The sequence below is a fragment of the Pezoporus wallicus genome, unplaced genomic scaffold, assembly GCF_028554395.1.
Source record: "Pezoporus wallicus isolate ANWC-B61680 ecotype Strahan unplaced genomic scaffold, APGP_CSIRO_Pwel_v1 contig_4710, whole genome shotgun sequence".
NCBI lineage: Eukaryota > Metazoa > Chordata > Aves > Psittaciformes > Psittacidae > Pezoporus > Pezoporus wallicus.
The window spans coordinates 3823076-3840851 of NW_026640647.1; the positions used below are offsets into that span (position 1 = coordinate 3823076).

At 36.9% G+C, this 17776-nt stretch overlaps 1 protein-coding gene across 3 annotated transcripts in view; it reads right to left on the reverse strand.

Moving 5' to 3' along the window:
- The window catches only part of RFTN2 (raftlin family member 2), a 28856-nt gene extending 15306 nt beyond the window's left edge, over positions 1–13550 (reverse strand). Inside the window, exons 1-6 of one of the 3 annotated variants that reach the window (XM_057419834.1) lie at positions 13324–13550; positions 12732–12878; positions 7680–7863; positions 5602–5713; positions 3810–4119; positions 847–1047 (exon numbers count right to left, since the gene is read on the reverse strand). In XM_057419834.1, the coding sequence (XP_057275817.1) occupies positions 847–1047; positions 3810–4119; positions 5602–5713; positions 7680–7863; positions 12732–12870 (946 nt within the window). In that variant the 5' untranslated portion in view covers positions 12871–12878; positions 13324–13550. Of the gene's footprint in view, positions 1–846; positions 1048–3809; positions 4120–5601; positions 5714–7679; positions 7864–12731; positions 13245–13323 lie in introns of those variants that run through there. The other 2 variants (XM_057419833.1, XM_057419835.1) reach the window with 2 other exon arrangements.
- Between the last annotated feature and the right edge of the window lie 4226 nt (positions 13551–17776).

Below are 17776 nucleotides of genomic sequence, written 5' to 3' on the forward strand. Positions count from 1 at the left end.
AATAAAAACTGAGATAGAACTCAAACTGGCAGAATAAAGATGAAAATGTGAAAATCCTGTGGCCTGAAGCTCTACCATTGTAACAATTTGAGTGTTAACTGAGCTGGTACATTCTTGCAGGAGAGTAAAGGAGGGACCAGGGAAGACCTCTCCCCCAGCTGTGTAAAATGGTCTTGGAGGATCTTGCCTACAGTTGAGGGCAAGGAGAAACCCAGATTTCTCTATTCTGTGTATGTCTACATCTGACTAGAACGACCTGCAGAAACATCCTGAATCTTCAGGTTCAACAGTTGAATTTTAATGCAACTTGGTGTTTTGGAAAGAATTTTTAAGCCCAGCAAACAGTTGGAGAGAGCAGGAAGTACGGAAGTCTGACTTAGGTAACAGTACAACAAGCACAATGAGAACTCAAAGTGCTCTTTTGTCTCTATAGAAGTATTCAACAGAGCCCAGCACAGTATCTGCAGTGATCAGCAGAATATGAGCATGAGGGAAACATCTATCTAATTGTTTTTCTTCCCCCCATTATCCTTTTCTTAAAAAACAACAAAAAAACCCACTAGCACAAAAGATTAACTTCATTATATTACTGCACTACTTAACTGCTTTGGAAATCCTCAGTTTGATAAAATGAAGCAGGAATTTCAGTTATTCAGAGCTACAACTGCCCAAAATCCCAAATTATTCTCTTTTCAGGTATCAGATTCTATAAATTTACAATGATTATTGGACCATGGTTACATACTGCCCTTCACACCAAGCAGCAAATCATGAATTACTTTTTACAAATGATGTATTTCTACATAAACAGACAAAAGCTCCATGCTATTCAGGGACACTACTCACCTTTAGAAGTTTCCCAGTGTACAAATGAATCAATTAATGACAATCCTTGTTTATAATAAAATGTGGTTAATTCTAGCCAGTCTGCTTCCAGTGTACTAATAACTGGCCCCTTTCTTGTTACTTTCATAGACAAGATGCCCTCGTGATAGGTCCAGCAGGTAGAATCATCATCAAAAACATTGAAGACTGTATACAGCTTGTCTAAGAAAAAGGAAAAGAGAATAAACCTCTGGAATACAGTGCTCCAAAATAAAACCACCATTAATCTCTTATTTCAACACGGGTTTCTAATTCTAAGCAACACTTTCAAGAATTTTTTCCTGATGTGAGTATACTCAGCTTGAGCCCTAAACACACTGAGGATGAAGTGTGAGGGGGGCACACTCTGGGGTACAAGAAAAATTTGAACATATTTCACTTGGGTTGTCACTGGACCTTTTAGGTGGGTGGGTTTTGCATGGAGAAAACATACTGAAGCTAAGAAAACTTCAGCGGAAACAGGGTCCATTTCTGCTACTCATGGAACTTCTGACTACAAATATTTGAAATTACTTTAATAGAAGACTGAAGACAATTTTGTTTGTTTTTTTTTTTTTTTTGTAAGTACTAGGAATGCTTTGTACAGTACTGATTTTGATCCATTGCTTTCTGAAGATGACTTAAGTACCCGTATAATTAGTTGCCTACTGGGGTTTCCCACACAGTAAATGATGAGTTAAGCACACAAAACCTGCATATCCTCAAATGCTTTTTATATATAGGCATTAATACAGAGCTGTTACAGAGTCAAACAAGCACTCATCAAAAATTAAAATTCACAAATTCATAGCATTTTAGGAAATCACCAGTGATAAGTTAAGTCCTAGCTATACAAATACATGCTACAAATACACTCACATGTATGCCACTGCTGTGGAGAAACAACACACAACATTTTTGGCAACTGCTCTCAGACTGTCTTCAGTACCTGAGCAGCTTAAATCAACACAAACCAATCTCTAGAAAGCAGTAGTATTCACACTGCCAAAACAAAGGAATTTGGTTTAGCTGACACCAGTTAAGATGCTAGTCTCTCTAGGCTCTAGAAATACGGGGAGATTTCCAAAGTTGGATTTGGACTGTAAGTAGTCCGATTCAAACTCTGGGAGAACCTCTGTTTTGAGATGCGTTATCACACACTGCAGGTGACATCAGGTACCTGGAATAAGGTGCGCTAAGGACAAAACTTGGAACTCTATCAGTAAGAGATGACTCTCCTTTTTATACAGTTTTATTTTACTTCCTCCACATGTGGATGTACTAGCACAAAATGTGTTAATCCTGACAAGCCTTAATTTCCTTTCCCATATATTAAAGTGAGATCACTGCCATTTTTATTCAGAAAAAAATACTACCAAGTCTCCTTATACAACTATTTAATTGCTCATGAATATGAGAAATTGGCCATTTGCAAGTGGTCAAGATTCTTATGACCTCAAAATCTAGAACTCTAGAAATGAGTTTTGCATCTTTTGAGCAGACCTAAATAGAAATGGCAAACTGAAGTGGCAGTACATACCTACGTGCACGTAAGACTGCCTTTGAGAGTTCACATCAGTGCACTGCTTGGTAATCTACCTGGCCACACCAGAATACACTAACAAAGCTCCTTAACAGAAGAAAGAGTTCCTGCTTTTTACTTAAGAGGTTTTTTATTCTGCTACATATAACAAACATAGTATTTCAAATTGCAAGGAAAAGAGTTAAGCTTTAACAGATTGTGCTATAAAGGCTGAGTTGTACACCAAACCTCCTTTAATAAAATTGTTAAGGAATAAGAAGAACATTGATTTTCTCAGTGCTTGGAGTCGTCATCATCATCCTGACAGTCTACGGACTGGAGAAGGGGCTTAGCTCTTAACAGGAAAGTGAAAAGGTTGCTCTTGAGAGCAATTAAAACATGTCTGGCCCATCAGGGAAGAACCTATTATGTCAAAATGCAATCTGACATGAAAGTTTCATGCTGCCCACTTTCTACACAATACTATCTTGCATTATTTCTCATGCTTTACTTCTTCCTTTTTACCTTTCCTTCCTAGAAAGTCAAGAGGCCTTACAGTGCTTCAGTATCAGAAGTCACTGTTTCAGGCACTCTCTCACACAGACATAGGCAAAGTGTCTTCTACAACTAAGTTTCCTACACCACAGCACCAATATTTTCCAATGATACTTTTCCTTCCTATACTACTTCCTTTTCGATGCTTACTTTTCTCTGGTGCAAATTCATTTTGTAACAATTATTCTCTTTGATTTCATGGTCAATACATTATTTTAAGTGATCTCTTTCAGGATGCTTCTTGAAGGCATGTTAACCAGAAAGAATCCATTATGAACAGATCTGTTTATGTACATTATGCGAGGTGGCTAGAAGCACATAAAATTACAGCTCTAGCTGGAAGGGGCTCTCTTTGTTGTCAGTTTCAAACAGGCAGAACTGGAATAATCATAACACATTCTTGGCAATCCACGCTTATTATTTAAGTGAAAACTATAAGCATTTAGGAAAAGGATTTAAAACTTCATCCTAAAAGTTTTTTACTGCCACATATTAGTTATATACATATGAAGCAAAAAAAGCTACGTTTGCATCATTTTTAAAATCAGAATTACACTGCAGGCAACTTTTGTTGGTTTGGGTTTTTCCTTTTTCTTTAAATTACAAACTAGAATTTACAATATTCTATATGAAAAGTTAAATATTTTAATATATTACCACAGTTCACACACACATAGAGAATGTAAATTCTACTTCTGTTTCTTCAGCTGGCAGCTTATTTAGAAATACATACGGATTTAACAAGATGCATCTTTGAAAATAAGTACTTGATACAGTAGACCATGCTGTTGTTTTTTCCCAACGCCTTTTTAAAACAGCAGCTCAATAAACCACCTTATTTCTGCAGTAAACAAGCAGCATTTATTACCGTCTCCTTTTCGTGGTTTAACAGGGCTGACTTCTCTTCCAAACTGGAAATCTGCATCCTGTAACAGACTGCTTTCTCCTTGCATTTCCTCCTCTATTCCGCTCTCAGATGAGTGACCACTCAATGTCCCTTCATTCCAGTTTTTATAGTTTTCATCAGAATTTTTTCTTCTGTGTTCCCTATTTCTTCTACCTAGTGTTGATTCCAGTTCTGCACTTCCATCTGTGCTTGTTCCATTACAGGCTTTAGGTTGAGGAAAATGTGTTACAAATCCCACAAACTTCTTTCCTCTTTTAGCAGCTTCGTTAACCTGCATTTACAACAGTGATTTCAGAATTGCATGTAACTCAAAAAAAAAAAAACCAAACAAGCCAACAAACCTAATCACCACCAAACTTCTATATATGTGCTGTGTTTAACTACCGCTGATTTTCAGGGACATAAAGACATTACACTATACTATAGTAGGGTGGTTTGTCTTTGCACACTGCCTATGTTTCAAAGTAAATGGAAGTCTTCCAGCATGTCTTTGGACTCAGGCCAAGAGAGGTGGCCAAAGCTAGTACTGACTTCAGTGTACTAAGTACTTCGTTTTAAACAAATCCAAAGTATTTTACTTGCTGTGTCACAGCGACAAGCAGTACAATGGTGTGATAGAATAGTAGTGTTTCTCTAAACATGTGATAGAAGTCATTCTAAAATTACTGACCACTAATACTATAGAAATATGTTAGTCATGTGTCATGATTCATTATCCTCAGGTTTCCTCAGAGGCTACTCAGCTTCACTATTACTGAGAACAGTGAAGAAACAGAGCAAGGAGGGAGCCAGAAGCAAAATAAAACCCACTTTACTCTGCTTTCAGCCAGTGGTGGGTCTTTTTCTCTGCACTAAAGTCTCAAAATATAACTGTAGAATATACATCACCTATGAGATGTGTCTGTTCCTGGTGGTAGAGTTTTGGTTTGCTTTTTTACCCTGGGATAAGGAGTGCTGCCATTTAAGACGCTGATCCCACTGCTAACTTGTGCCACAAACTCCCCTGTGCAATAAAGCCCTTCCAGGAAAACACAGAAACCCCAGCCCAGAAAGAAGAAATCACTTGGGAAATACTGGATTTAGAAATTTTAAACAACTCTGTGGTAATTTCAAAGGTCATTAAAGATCCCCAGTACGCTTTCTCCTCTACTGCTTTCCTGGGCAACTAATGTAAAAGATATCACTCCTGTAATAACAACAGTTTCCCGTTTCAGCAAGTCTTCGGTTCTGCAGAGGAAGTTAAACACAAAAAGAACTAGCCACTAGAAGTTCAGTTTTCTTTAACTACACAGTATTTTTAAAAGCTATGCCAAGTAAATATTAATATAGTTGCTGGATATTTTATATTTGTTATAGAATCTTGCTTAAAAATGGAATATATTCACGTTCATTAGGAATTCCCAACTTAACCCAGAGCAACATAAAACTTCAGAACTTTTTCCTTAATTCCAGAAAAAGCTATCATACAAGCATTTTATAAAGACTGACTGAGTCTGGGCCTCATTCTACTTTCAGTGGTGTAAGCTGCCAGTTTCCCAAAGCTTTACAGGGCTTAGTACCAAGTCCTAAATTAGAAAAAACAACTAGTGAAGAAAAAGTAACTCCATGAACTTCAAAAAAAGATTTTTTAGCTTTTATGAAATAACCCAAGTTTAAAACTCAAAACTAAAACCCCATCAACCACTCAACAGAATGTACATATATGGTAGAAATAAAAAATCAGAAGATAAGTTTGAAGAAAACCCTCCATTACCTTTTCTAACAGTTCTTTCACTACCTCATTTGTCAGTGTTTCATACATTACAGGACATTCCTCAATCACCAGCCTGGGGTGCCTTTGTCCTCTGGGTGCTGCATGCTTCTGGCTAGGACACAGAAAGAAAGCAGTCTTTGTCAGTAGTTTGCTGCTAACTTTGGCAAATGCTTGCATACAGAATTCTTTTCTTTTGGAATAGTTATGAATGAAACCCTGGCAATGCTTCTTCGTACTTTTATGTAGAGCTCAGTGGGGTTTGGTGTTTTGTTCTGTTTCTTACACAAAGTGGCAGGTATTATCTATTATAATGTCAGGGTAAGAATAGTAATATTTAACAAGAACTTCAGCTGAAGGCTGTTAATAGACATCTTCTGGAAACTGAGCCTTACTGACAAACAGCCCTGCTTTTGTAATAAATAAACCACAAAGTATCTGACAATGCAAAAAATACAAATTTAAGCTATAAATGTAGCAAGCACAAAACAGGTTCAGTTTTGTAGAAAACACAGTATGAATAGAAATGGATCTTTTACATTGTTAACATGCTACTCTATTTTTTTGTAAGTAAAGCAGAGTTGCAGCTACTGTATGAAAGACAGTGTAGGCAAACACTAGAAATACAATGCAGTAACAATTACTTTGGGTTAGGTAACGCTTAAATCACTCAGACATGAGAATCTGACAAGCTTTAACTTTCGTTTAAATAACAGTATTCATCATGCTGTATCTAAAGCCAGTTAGGTTACTACTCAAACAACAGTATTTGGTGTATATCAATAATATAATGGGATTTTATTTGATGCTTCCTTCACACAGTTTTTTGCTTTGGAATGAAACATCAATGAGAGACCCTCAACTGTACATATGGCATACCTGCATAGGAAATTGGGAAACTACACCCAGCAGTTTCACATGTAGGCTGCAGGGTCTTGTCTGCCACCTATTCAAGGGCCTAATGGTTCAAACCATAAATTTATAAGGATGCCACATCCATAGGGACAGGGCAAGTTGTGGGGGTTGTTCACTGTCAGTGTTGCCTCTTGGAAGCCTCAGCTCCAGACAGTAAATATTCTGCTTTTCTTACTCAAGCATTTGCCCACATGGACAACCTTCACCTCGTTTGCAGATGGATTTATAAAGGAGAGCTGTATGAGCAGCAAATGCCACAAACTATGCTTGTTTAAGCAAGGTGTTTGAGAAGTGCCCTCAAACGAACCATGTTTTACAGAATTACTGGATTGGCAAGGGGCACCTTCCAACTCACACCCTTACAGTCTTCCAAGAAAAAGTGAAAGAACCTTTGTGCCTTGCACTACGACTCAGGATCAAAGGGGGAAACATGACAGCTCTTCAACAAAGTAACACTTTTCTAGTTATTCAAAATAAGATAAAAAGGTTATCTTCTTTGCATTCAAGGAAACTAATGGCAAAGTTTTTGTACATTTTCTCTGTGATCACATGGTGACTACAATGCAGTGAACACAGGTATAATAAACAAGACTATGGAGCATAAACACAAAAACTGTTGACTCTCCCTCAGTATCAAAACCAAGCTTTTCTATGAGCTTCAGTCACAGAATGATTATTTCCTTCTTATTAAGATGGAAAAAAATAAACTCTGACAAACTAATTCACACTTTATAGGTCATTTTCCCTAAATAATGCTCTTATGGGAAGAGTGAAAACATGAAAGTTTTGAAATTTAAGAACAAAAAATAGACATGAGAGAATTTAAAGCAGCTTATTACTCCCTCACTGTTTTGTGTAATCTTGCATTTGCTGCAGGTTTTAAGACAGACCATACTTTACTACAAAGATGTATTAAAAGTAAAAGGGTAAACTAACAATTTATCTTCCCACAAGTGATGATATGCAACTTTGGATTTTGCTTGGACATATTCAGAGGCAAAGTAAACATTAGCCTACTGTGTGCTTCATGTTAATTAACAAACATTACTAATTTAATTCTCTGAGGTTCTCATTTCAAGTTGATAATAAACTATGCATATGTTGAGCAATCCACTTATAGGCGACATCAGTAATGGATCAAGGTATTCAACTTATTTCACTGTTACCTTAATTTTAATCGTGAAAGTACCACTCGATACATGTGACTTGCAGGGAAACTCCTTCTACGTCCAATCGGCAGCATAATAGGATGAACAGCTCCTACAACATATCCTTTGCTGTAATATTCTTCCACCTTAGGTGCTATATCCAACACAGAACTGATCTTGATGACGTCTGGATTTGAGGAAGCTAAAAGCATTGAAAGCAGAAGAGAAGCATGTGATTCTGTGTACGCCCGTACACTTTTGGGGTGAGCTCCTTTTATATAAACCACACAAAATCTATCCCAAGGCTTTACTAAGAAGCTACACACCTATTTATACATGGAAAAGCAGGCTCATAACTGATGCAACAGTATTCACCGAGTTGACGTACATATTTTTTTACTAGTTACTCTGATCTATTTTTAATCTATTTGGCAATGCTTTCTGTTGGATCTAGCTTTGCCAAGCTAATTCAAGAGCTACATCACCATCTAAACACGCAATAGGTCTGAACTTAAAGCAACTATTCTGCCTAGCTAAAGCCTCAAACATTCTGAAGCAATAACCTTCAACCCTAGTTGTGAGCCAAATTCATGTACATGGTCCCAACTCCCTTTTCCAGCAGACCTAAATGCATGTCACTTAAATAAGCTATGCAGTGTCAATAATTTCTAAGAGGGTCTCTTGGAGTGTGTGAAAGCATTTCCAATCAACAGGTAAGAGCTAGGCACTACATGGCTACTGAGGGAGACTACATAAATAAAGGGAAAACTTTTTGGAGAATGGTCTGATCCACAGCATTCACACAGAGAAAAGAAAGATTCCACACTGGTAATAGATGATATATTCTGCCACAGTCAGTCTGTGGCAGGTCAGTATTTCCTGTTCCCCTCAACTCCAACTGGAATTGCAGATGCTCCCAGAAAACAGGAAATCAATACTTATGCACAGACTGTAACTAGAGAGTACTTATGCCAGCATACATTTGTCATCATCAAAATCTTCATCGTTTGCAGATACAAACTCTTATGACAGCTTGGGTTGGAATTTGATGGTCTTTATCAGTGACCATTGCAGCAAGCGGTGTACTTTTTTGTGTTCTAATGGGTCCCTCCCTTTCTTTGCAATACTTTCAGTTCATTAAGACCAGTGTCCAACTGTATTAATGGATGCCCTAACTGGAATTAAGTGACCTCACAACACTTGTTCTGAGATACAAACATTTGAACATGCTGTTCTAAACATCCCCTTTCAAACTAGACAATAAACTGAAAACAATTATATACACCAATTCACCTTTGATTCTGTAATTTTTATATAAAAGAGATAAATGCAATGACATAAATCTCATTCACCAATATGTAAATGTATTTGTCGAGTTAATTTCATGTTCTTCATTCTCTTATCTACCTGCCCTATACTGTAGGTAGGCAACAGCAAGGAACTGAAGGACTTTATCAAAGTCACAAAGTCTGCCTATCCTACTGGTTTAAAGTATCACAAACCAGATGTATGAACATTTAGTTTGCTTAAATCTTTAATTCTAATAAAGTGAACAAGAATTCTGTTGGCTCATGAGTAATGTGTTCTGTAAAACATCAATCTCTACGCTGCTTTCCCACTACAAAATGGGGATAATACTGGTATAGATACATTACGGAGGGCTTTAAAAATCAGAAACACAAACCAGCAACAACAACAAAAAAAAAACCATCAGAAACTAATGTTTTACAACACTCAAGTGGTTTTAAATACCAACTTTTACTAAAGGGAAAAAGGAAGGGAAGCCTACTTTGCTTGTCACCATAAAAGCCTTAACAGCTTAGAAAAACTATCAAGAGAAACCATAATCATGTATACCACAAGAAATGCACTACCAAAGAGTATCACTAGTATATATATCAATGATTTATTGCTGAATAACTAGCAAAGTCAACCTCTTAATGCAAACTCTGACATTTTCAGTCATAAGGAATGGGCTGTTCCACCTTTTTGTGCTACCTTGCCTTTCATTTTTTTAAGCAGACAGTATATCACAGCTTGCCTTTCATAGATTTTGCCCTTTGAAATGCCTCCATCCCATGATTCTACTCACAGTAAGTCTAGAAGACATTAAGTATGTAATGTAGAAATAATTGCTTTACAGCCCACAAGCCAGAAAAGCAGGAATGTATGATCATCACTCATTTTGTGAATGTCTTAACCGTTTTTCATTAAGAAAATTTCCTTCCTAATGTGCTGTCAACAGGTAGCCAAAATACTTTCACTAATAACAGAACTGCAGCTAAATCACTAGCTGTAGACTTCAGATGCATGACACTGAAGATGATGACAAAACAGCTACTACATACATATTCAAAATGCTATTCAGAGTGACAAGAACTTCACAGCATGTCATCTTAGTGGGCTTCATCAATATTCCCTTTTTTCCTTAAGAGGAGGGCTGTGAATAAAGCATAAACATCTGCTTGAGTAGATACACCGGAACCATCTCTACATTATGGCTAAACTGACCTCAAAAACAACAGCTGTTTTCATAACCAAGATATGCCTCATGATTGAGACTGCAGAATTTACAGTCCTTGACAGGCATTTAAAATTACACTTCAGAGTCCACTGCTCCTTTGCCTTTGTACTATTAAATCCCACCAAAATAAAAGACTGTCTGTAATTTTCTTGTTAGGGATTCTCCTAATGCAGAACAACCTCCACAGAACTCAAAGCTGATTTTTACAGTAGGAATGGGAGTATTCTGGGGACCAGGAAAAAAGAAGCCAAGGTACAATACACTGCTGGCAACCAGTTTAGATGCACAAGGACTCCAACCAGTGGATTTAGATTATAGCATAGTTGACCTAGTCTGTGTCATGGCCTGGGACAGGACGAGGGACTCATGAAAGTCTCCCCAGCAGGCTCACTTCAACTTCAGATGATGAAGCAGGGAATAAGGAATATTAAATTGAAGTAATACATTTATGCTTGCTATACTTTTATCTTAATGCAGGACATATCCTTTGTAAGATACTACAGTAAGCTACTTATCACAGATTTTCAGTTTTACTTGGTGCAAGATACAGTGGTGGTAACAAGTCACGGCAATATCAGATGTTGGGGAAGGTACTGCTCTGGACATCAGCAGAGAGCCATGAAGACAATACGCATCATACACATCTTGACAGTGGAGTGAAAACTTTGGGCTAAAGTGCTAAAAGGCTCTCACTTAGGTTTCATTTAGCTAAAGGATATTCAAGTAGCAGCAAGTATGTGAGTGAATTGAAGGGGAATGGGGGCGGGGAGGAAGCTCAACATATTCCCCATAGTACTTTAGCCAATCCCTGTATTTCATAAGCAAACAAAACTCAGAAATGCCTTCAAGACAGTAAACACTGTTTTCTTCTGTATTCGTTATCCTGGCTCTAAAGAGTAAAGACCCCAAACAAAAATATTATAAGGCCAAATAGACCCACAGTTAGAACCATTCAACAGAACAGTTTAAAACCAACTTGCTTACAGTTAGAAGTCTAAAAAGTTAGGCAACGATCTCAAATGGATCTCATTTACTTAGCATTTAAAACTCCACAGTAAGTCAATGAAGCTAAGCACTTTTGAATATCAGACTGTACAGGAGAAGCCAAACTTTTACTGCTGTACTGAGAGGTTATTAAAATAGATGCACCTTTATTTGCAATTGTTTGATGTGCTTTTTCTTTAAAGTCACAACCACCTTTACAACAAGGCTTTACAGAACACTTTCAGAAACTTGCTACTTTAAAGCACAGGAAAACTATCCAGAACAATGAATGATCTTCAGTATCAAAAAAACTTGTTTTGTTATCTCTTCTGTTATCAGTAGGTTAACTACGTATGCACTTGGCAGCCTAGCTTTACTTCCAGTACCTTACCACTACTACAGTCAACATAACATTTCGATTCTTCAAAAAGAAGAAGCCAATGAGAAACTGTTGGTGGAGAGGAATAGAAAAACAAATACAGTTGGATGTCAAGTAATGTAACTTCGTAACAGAATGTGGCTTCTATAAGTATCTTGCAGGTTTTTGATACAGATTGATACATGAATAGACTGATATAAATAAACCTGTTACTACGGACCTTTAGTTAAAGCTAAACAGAGGCTAAGTTTTGCTCACAAACAAGTTCCTAAAATGTAACACAACATGCACTTACACTTTTCTCCCTTTATTCAACCTTTTTAGCAACTGCATCGGCTTCAAACCCTTATTAAGCATTTCCAATAGACCCAGTCATTATAAAAGGCAAGTTACTACAAAGTAACCGCAAAACTGAGCTGTCTGTTCTCAGAGGGCAGCCATCTGGGCTTGTTTATATTTTCAAGTTGGTGGAACAGGGAGTTGCCCTGTTAGACAGGACACCCTCGGGAAGGAAGTATCCCACAGAGCACTGTCTGCCTCTAGCTACGCATACAAATTTTGGTTTATTTCGGTCACAATCTCAAAAGACTATTCAGCAGCTACAAGTAAAGCAGAAAAAAAAAACAGTAAGATGAAACTGTAAGGCTCTTACTAAAATACATGCTGAGATGCTGGGGTGGGCATAAGAGGGGAAGCTACTCCTGATACACATGTAAGAAACAGACTTACTTCTGCATAAAGTAGCAAGGACAATGACAGCCTGTTTTTGGAAGTTGAGTCCATTTTTACAAACTGTTACTCACTTAAGGCTCAGCACAGTGTGTTTTCTGAACCATCACACTGAATTCAACACAACCATTATTCAAAGTGAGTAAGGATGGCAGCATCTGACTCACAGGAAACTACAAAAAATCTCTAACAGTTTTTTAGCCAGCTTCCTTGAGACAAGGACAGCTGTGTAATTTGGGGGGTCTGCTTGTTAAAAATATTTCAGCAGTTTCCATTGTAATTTTATATAAGTGAGGACCTTCATCATGATTTGTGTTTCAAAATAAAAGTCTTACTTTTATCAAAGCTAGCCAAAATGTATCTAAGTTTTACTGTAAATTAAACAAGACAGAACAGAGTTAAAATCTTATTCCTTGCTTTCTCTGAATAGTAAATATATAACATAAAAAGATACCTTCTAAAGTAAAATCCAGCAATACATATTCATAAGCAGAATCCGTCTTTGTTTCAACTTGTGGTCTCTTCAATGTAGAAAAGATTTTTCCAGGGCTGCTATCATCTGGGTCTTCCAGCTTTCTCAGTCCGCACCCCATGGCAAGATCTGCAAGTGATTAAATTGCAGGAAAAGGCTGGGGGGAGCAGCAAGATCTGTCGCTCTCACTACAGGGGAAAAGAAAAAGTATCCAAGTAATTCCCTTTGATTTTGTTTTCTATTAGCTGTAAATCCAGACAGAGAAAAAGTCCAGTTCCCAAATCAAAAAGCAAAGGTACTTTCCATTCATTTTTTTATACAGAAACAGCAAACCCGTGATGATTTCAAGCTACAAACTTGGCAAGAGTAGGCTTGATTTCGCGGCAGTGTTAGAGCTGCTACAAACTAGCAGAGATTTTCCATGCCACGTCAATTTACAGCCAGCCCCCTATCAGGGCTCTCTTGCAGAGGACACCAATAGTGCTTTGTTTGTCCTTCTAGACTGGCTGAGGGGGGGCAGAAGGGGGTAGAAGAACTGAAAAAGAAAGTTAGAAGCTTGTCTGTAACTACTTACCTCCAGAAGTTCTCAACTGCAGTGAGAGGGAAATAAAGCAAGTTAGTCAGAATGAAAGAATGAGAAAAGAGCCTCAACATGGTTGGAGATGAAAATCATTTCCAGAAAGGAAGTCAGCTTCAAGAGGAAATTGCTTCTGGCATCTCAAAGGGCAGAAAAGTAAATGAAAAGCAGTTTAGTCCTTATTTTAGATTTCAAAGTTTGGTTCCTATTTCCTTTCCACAGGAACTTTCCTCCAGAGTGAAAAAGAAAAAAAAACAACCAAAAACATGAGCAGAGTGTAATATATTGCAATAATATAAAAACAAATAAGTAGTACTTTCTTGTCAAGAAAAAACAATCAGAACCTACATTGCTAAAATCAACTTAAGTGATTGGTTTTGATAAACCCTGAAAAATGACAGTGCAATATTCCTTATTTAAAATCACAACTTCTTCAAAGTTATATATGAATATAGTTACAAAATTTTGTTCCCCTTTTTTAATGGTATTGAACAACCAAAATCCTCTTCTCTTCTGTCAGGCTGACCTCAGCTGGTACAGCCAGGGACTTCCAACACTGTTTCTTAAGTGTTTTGCTTTAAGTCCTTAAAACTTAGTATGATTTTAAGAGCTCTCATACTGCAAGTCACTTGTAACAGCATTAGACCTGATGCAGACCATGATAATACATGGGGAAAGAAGCAACAGTGACTGATTTTCTAAGGCCTTCTACTGCTGGAACAGGCAGTTAGAAAATGTACCTTTGTATTTTTAGACTAGATCTACAGAAACCAAAAATCATCTACGTAAAACCAGGGATTCAGAACACCATTTTGAATGAAAAGAACTGCACATTTGAATTTTACAAGCTTTTTACTTTTTTTTCCCCACTGAAAAACACTGATCTAAGTCATTCACTGCAAGTGAAGCATTAACCATTTGTGGTTTGCTTCCTGTTATACTGCAAGCAAAGTGATCTTTTACTTAAGTAGCTTACCAATAAGGTTAAGTCTGCAGGCTATACCCCCTTTGAAATCCATGTTATAAAGTTACTTGTGTTTGGAAGAATTTTAAGATCACTTAGTGCAAAGTCCAGGACTGAAGCCGTAATTACTTCTTTCAGTCCTTGAAAGAAGCTCCCAAGCGCTGAAACCCAAGAGGAAATCCCTCAGTGTTGTCTTCTTGATTAAAACCTAGGAAAACACCACAAATAAGCAAAATTCTTCAGCTTCCTGCATGCCTGCTTGCATAGAAATTGCTCCCAAACACTTTTTTTAGTAAGGGTCATCCCTGAATTGTTGTAGTAGCACACATACATGTAAATTGTCCACTCAACCTTGAGAATCCTACTGCTCCATTCCATACAGTCTGTAAGATCCACTGTAACCACTTGTATAAAGCCATGGCACGACTGAGATAGCTGTAAGTAAAAACTTTTTGCAGCACTAGTCCAATTGCCAGCTGGTTTCCCTTTTGTTTTTTTTTTTATTTAACTAAAGATAGCTACATTTATAATGGGGCCAGAATATTGTGTTTTGAACTCTTTGTGATAAGGTTTAAACCACATTTCAACCCTCTCACCAAGATAGGATTTTTCATAGTATAAAATGAGCTCTTCAGACACCTACACAGAAACACTATTACGAATAAAAACAATGGTCCTTCATTTGGGTAACCCTACATTAGTTAAGTAGATACAAACTGCCAAGTGGAAGTCAGTCAACAGCTACCACTGCAGATGTGACTCAAAAGCCATTAGACTGAACCAATTAAATCAAAAATCGAATGTGTCAGAATTAAGAAAACCAAACCCAAGCCAACACCAACCAAGAACTAGCAACATCCCTCACAGGAGGTCAAACTGCATTAAAGCAGTCAAGTGACTCCAGAGAGGAACAGGATCCTACAGTTTCTGGATTCAAGAGCTGATTAAGTGACCCAAAATGCAAAGGCTCTGAGAACTGGTATCAGAGAAAAACAAATCTCTAAAACTACCTTGTGATTCACCAAAGTGTGGTAATCACAGCAACCCCCACTGAAAGAGCATATGACTCAATCAATAGTCAAAATGTAAAACAGTATTTGGACCAAACATATTTCTCACTTGGGGTGATAACCTACCATGTCTGCAGCTTAGAAAAAGCACATCTGAGCACCACTTAAAAAGGAAATTCAAAAAGTCACCATTATCATTGGTTGTAGGCCAGTTACCACTGACAGAATATTTTTAAACAGAACATAGACACAGTAAGACACAAGGGGACAAATCACAAACCCAAGTTAAATGACTCAGATTTCTTCAGAAACTGTGGCTATGTGAACAGTTACAGCACTCAAAACCAATGCATTACCCCACCCCCCAAATATTAATCATCTCAAATTACAACACTTTTGACCTTCACAGTTCCTTTCTGAACTTCTTTTTAGGCTTACTTCCTTTACTTTATGACTCAAGGCAAATGTAAAGTTTTTGCTTGGGACAGGATAATAACATAAAAAAATTCCATTAAAAAAATTCATCCTCAAGAACTATTGCTTCAACCTAACACTGGCATTTAGTTCTTCTTTGTGTAGAATGATCTGATTAAAGCTGTTTCATCCATAATTTAAATATATTAAGAAAGCAGTGGTGTTTCATTCTGAATGCTACTTGGTAGCCTTTAAAGTTTCTTTTTTTTCCTTTAAAGGAAAAATTTTGTGAATGTACCAGGACCAGTCTTGTTAAACACGCTGACTTGAGCCGAAAAAGCTGACTTTTCTGCAATAACATTTAACTTAATGTTCTAAAAATAATTAAGAGAGATGACAACAGTTTGTTTCAATGACTGCATAAGCACAGTTTAATGATAAAAGTTCAATGTCATTTTTCCATATTTTTCTAAACCCATACTCATCAATACTACCATTAAGCAAAAGTTACAATCCAAACGGTAAACACTGACCAATGTGAATTAAAACTTTTAGTTACCAACCCACAACTTTACTAGAAGTTAAACTTCAAAAACTTGTTTATTATTGCTATATTACAAGTAGCATCAACATAAAGAGCTTTAGATTTAAGATTACTAACAGTTCTCTTAAATGAGATCTACAAATTTATTATTTTGCATATCCACAGTATCTCTCTTACCAAAGCTGCAGTAGCTAGATCATCTGCATCTGCCACATAGTTTCAAATAACCCAGCCATATGATCAACTAAAAGTCACACATTTGAGAATGAAATTGGATGTTCTGGTTTATCCAATTAAAAACAACTGGAAGTATTATGGACAGCATTCAGTTTGCCTTTAATATACACACTTTATGTAGACTACAGCACCACTGACAGAGGTACAATATGATCATATCGGGCCCTTAAAATTAGTTTCAATACTTCTTTAAATTGTTTGTGACCCAAAAGTCAAAGAAGGCCTTATAAGACCTACAGTTTCCCATTACATCTTGGCTACATTATTAAATATTGTTAAAAGCATTACTGTTCTGCTTTCTATATATCTATTTGGATTTTCTGCATAACAGTGTACAAGGATTACATACAGGATCACACACATGTATCAACACACTAGCATTGTATTTTTGATTCTTAAAATATTGATTTAAAATGTGTATGTTTTTTACTTAAACAGGAAACAGAAGAAACTTTTATACAGGTGAATCAAAACTACTGTAGTACTTACAACATTACAAACCTATTTTACAGTGACTTTTGCTATAAAAAACTATTTACAAGCCTACACTTCGGAACTATGTTAAACAGAGAAAAACGATTCAAGGGAGCCATGTGTTCTACTACTTTCTGCTCAGTTACTGCTACAATGCAGTTCAGCCATTTACTTAGTATCAGCTATTTTTAAAATTAATTTCACAATACAAAGAATTCCCAATTAAAAAAGTAAATAGATTTTCAAGGACGATGAATGCACTTCTGATGCTTACACTAGAAGCAGCAGGAACCAAAGATATTAGTGAACTAGAGAATTCTACTTAATGCATGAAAAATAGTCGTCGATCAAACAAAACAGAGGAGAGAGGTAACTTCAGGAACTTTTCTGCCTACAGGTTTTTATTCAGAATTATCTTATAGACAATGTTAGCATTAGCATTTTGCCATATAAACATAACATGAAATAGACAACGGTTGGTAGAAATACTGTAACAACTAGTTCTGTAGATAACAATACTAGCCAGGTCTCTAAATTCTAAGGGGTGAAAGCCAGAAAACTGATCTAGTTTGCTAACGCATGAATGTAACAAGTAGTGCACAAAGATAGTTATTTGCTGTTAGTTACTGAATGCCGATAGGGCAGAGTTCTAATCTGATGTGCAAGTGTAAAGCCTTGTAACTATCAACAGGAAAATGCAGAAGACCCAAGAGAATGTTACCCTTCGCCAGCCCCCAAAAAACCGGCGAGGGACCGGGCACTTAGCAGCTGCAGTTAACTAAATGACTTGCATATAAGAGCACGAGA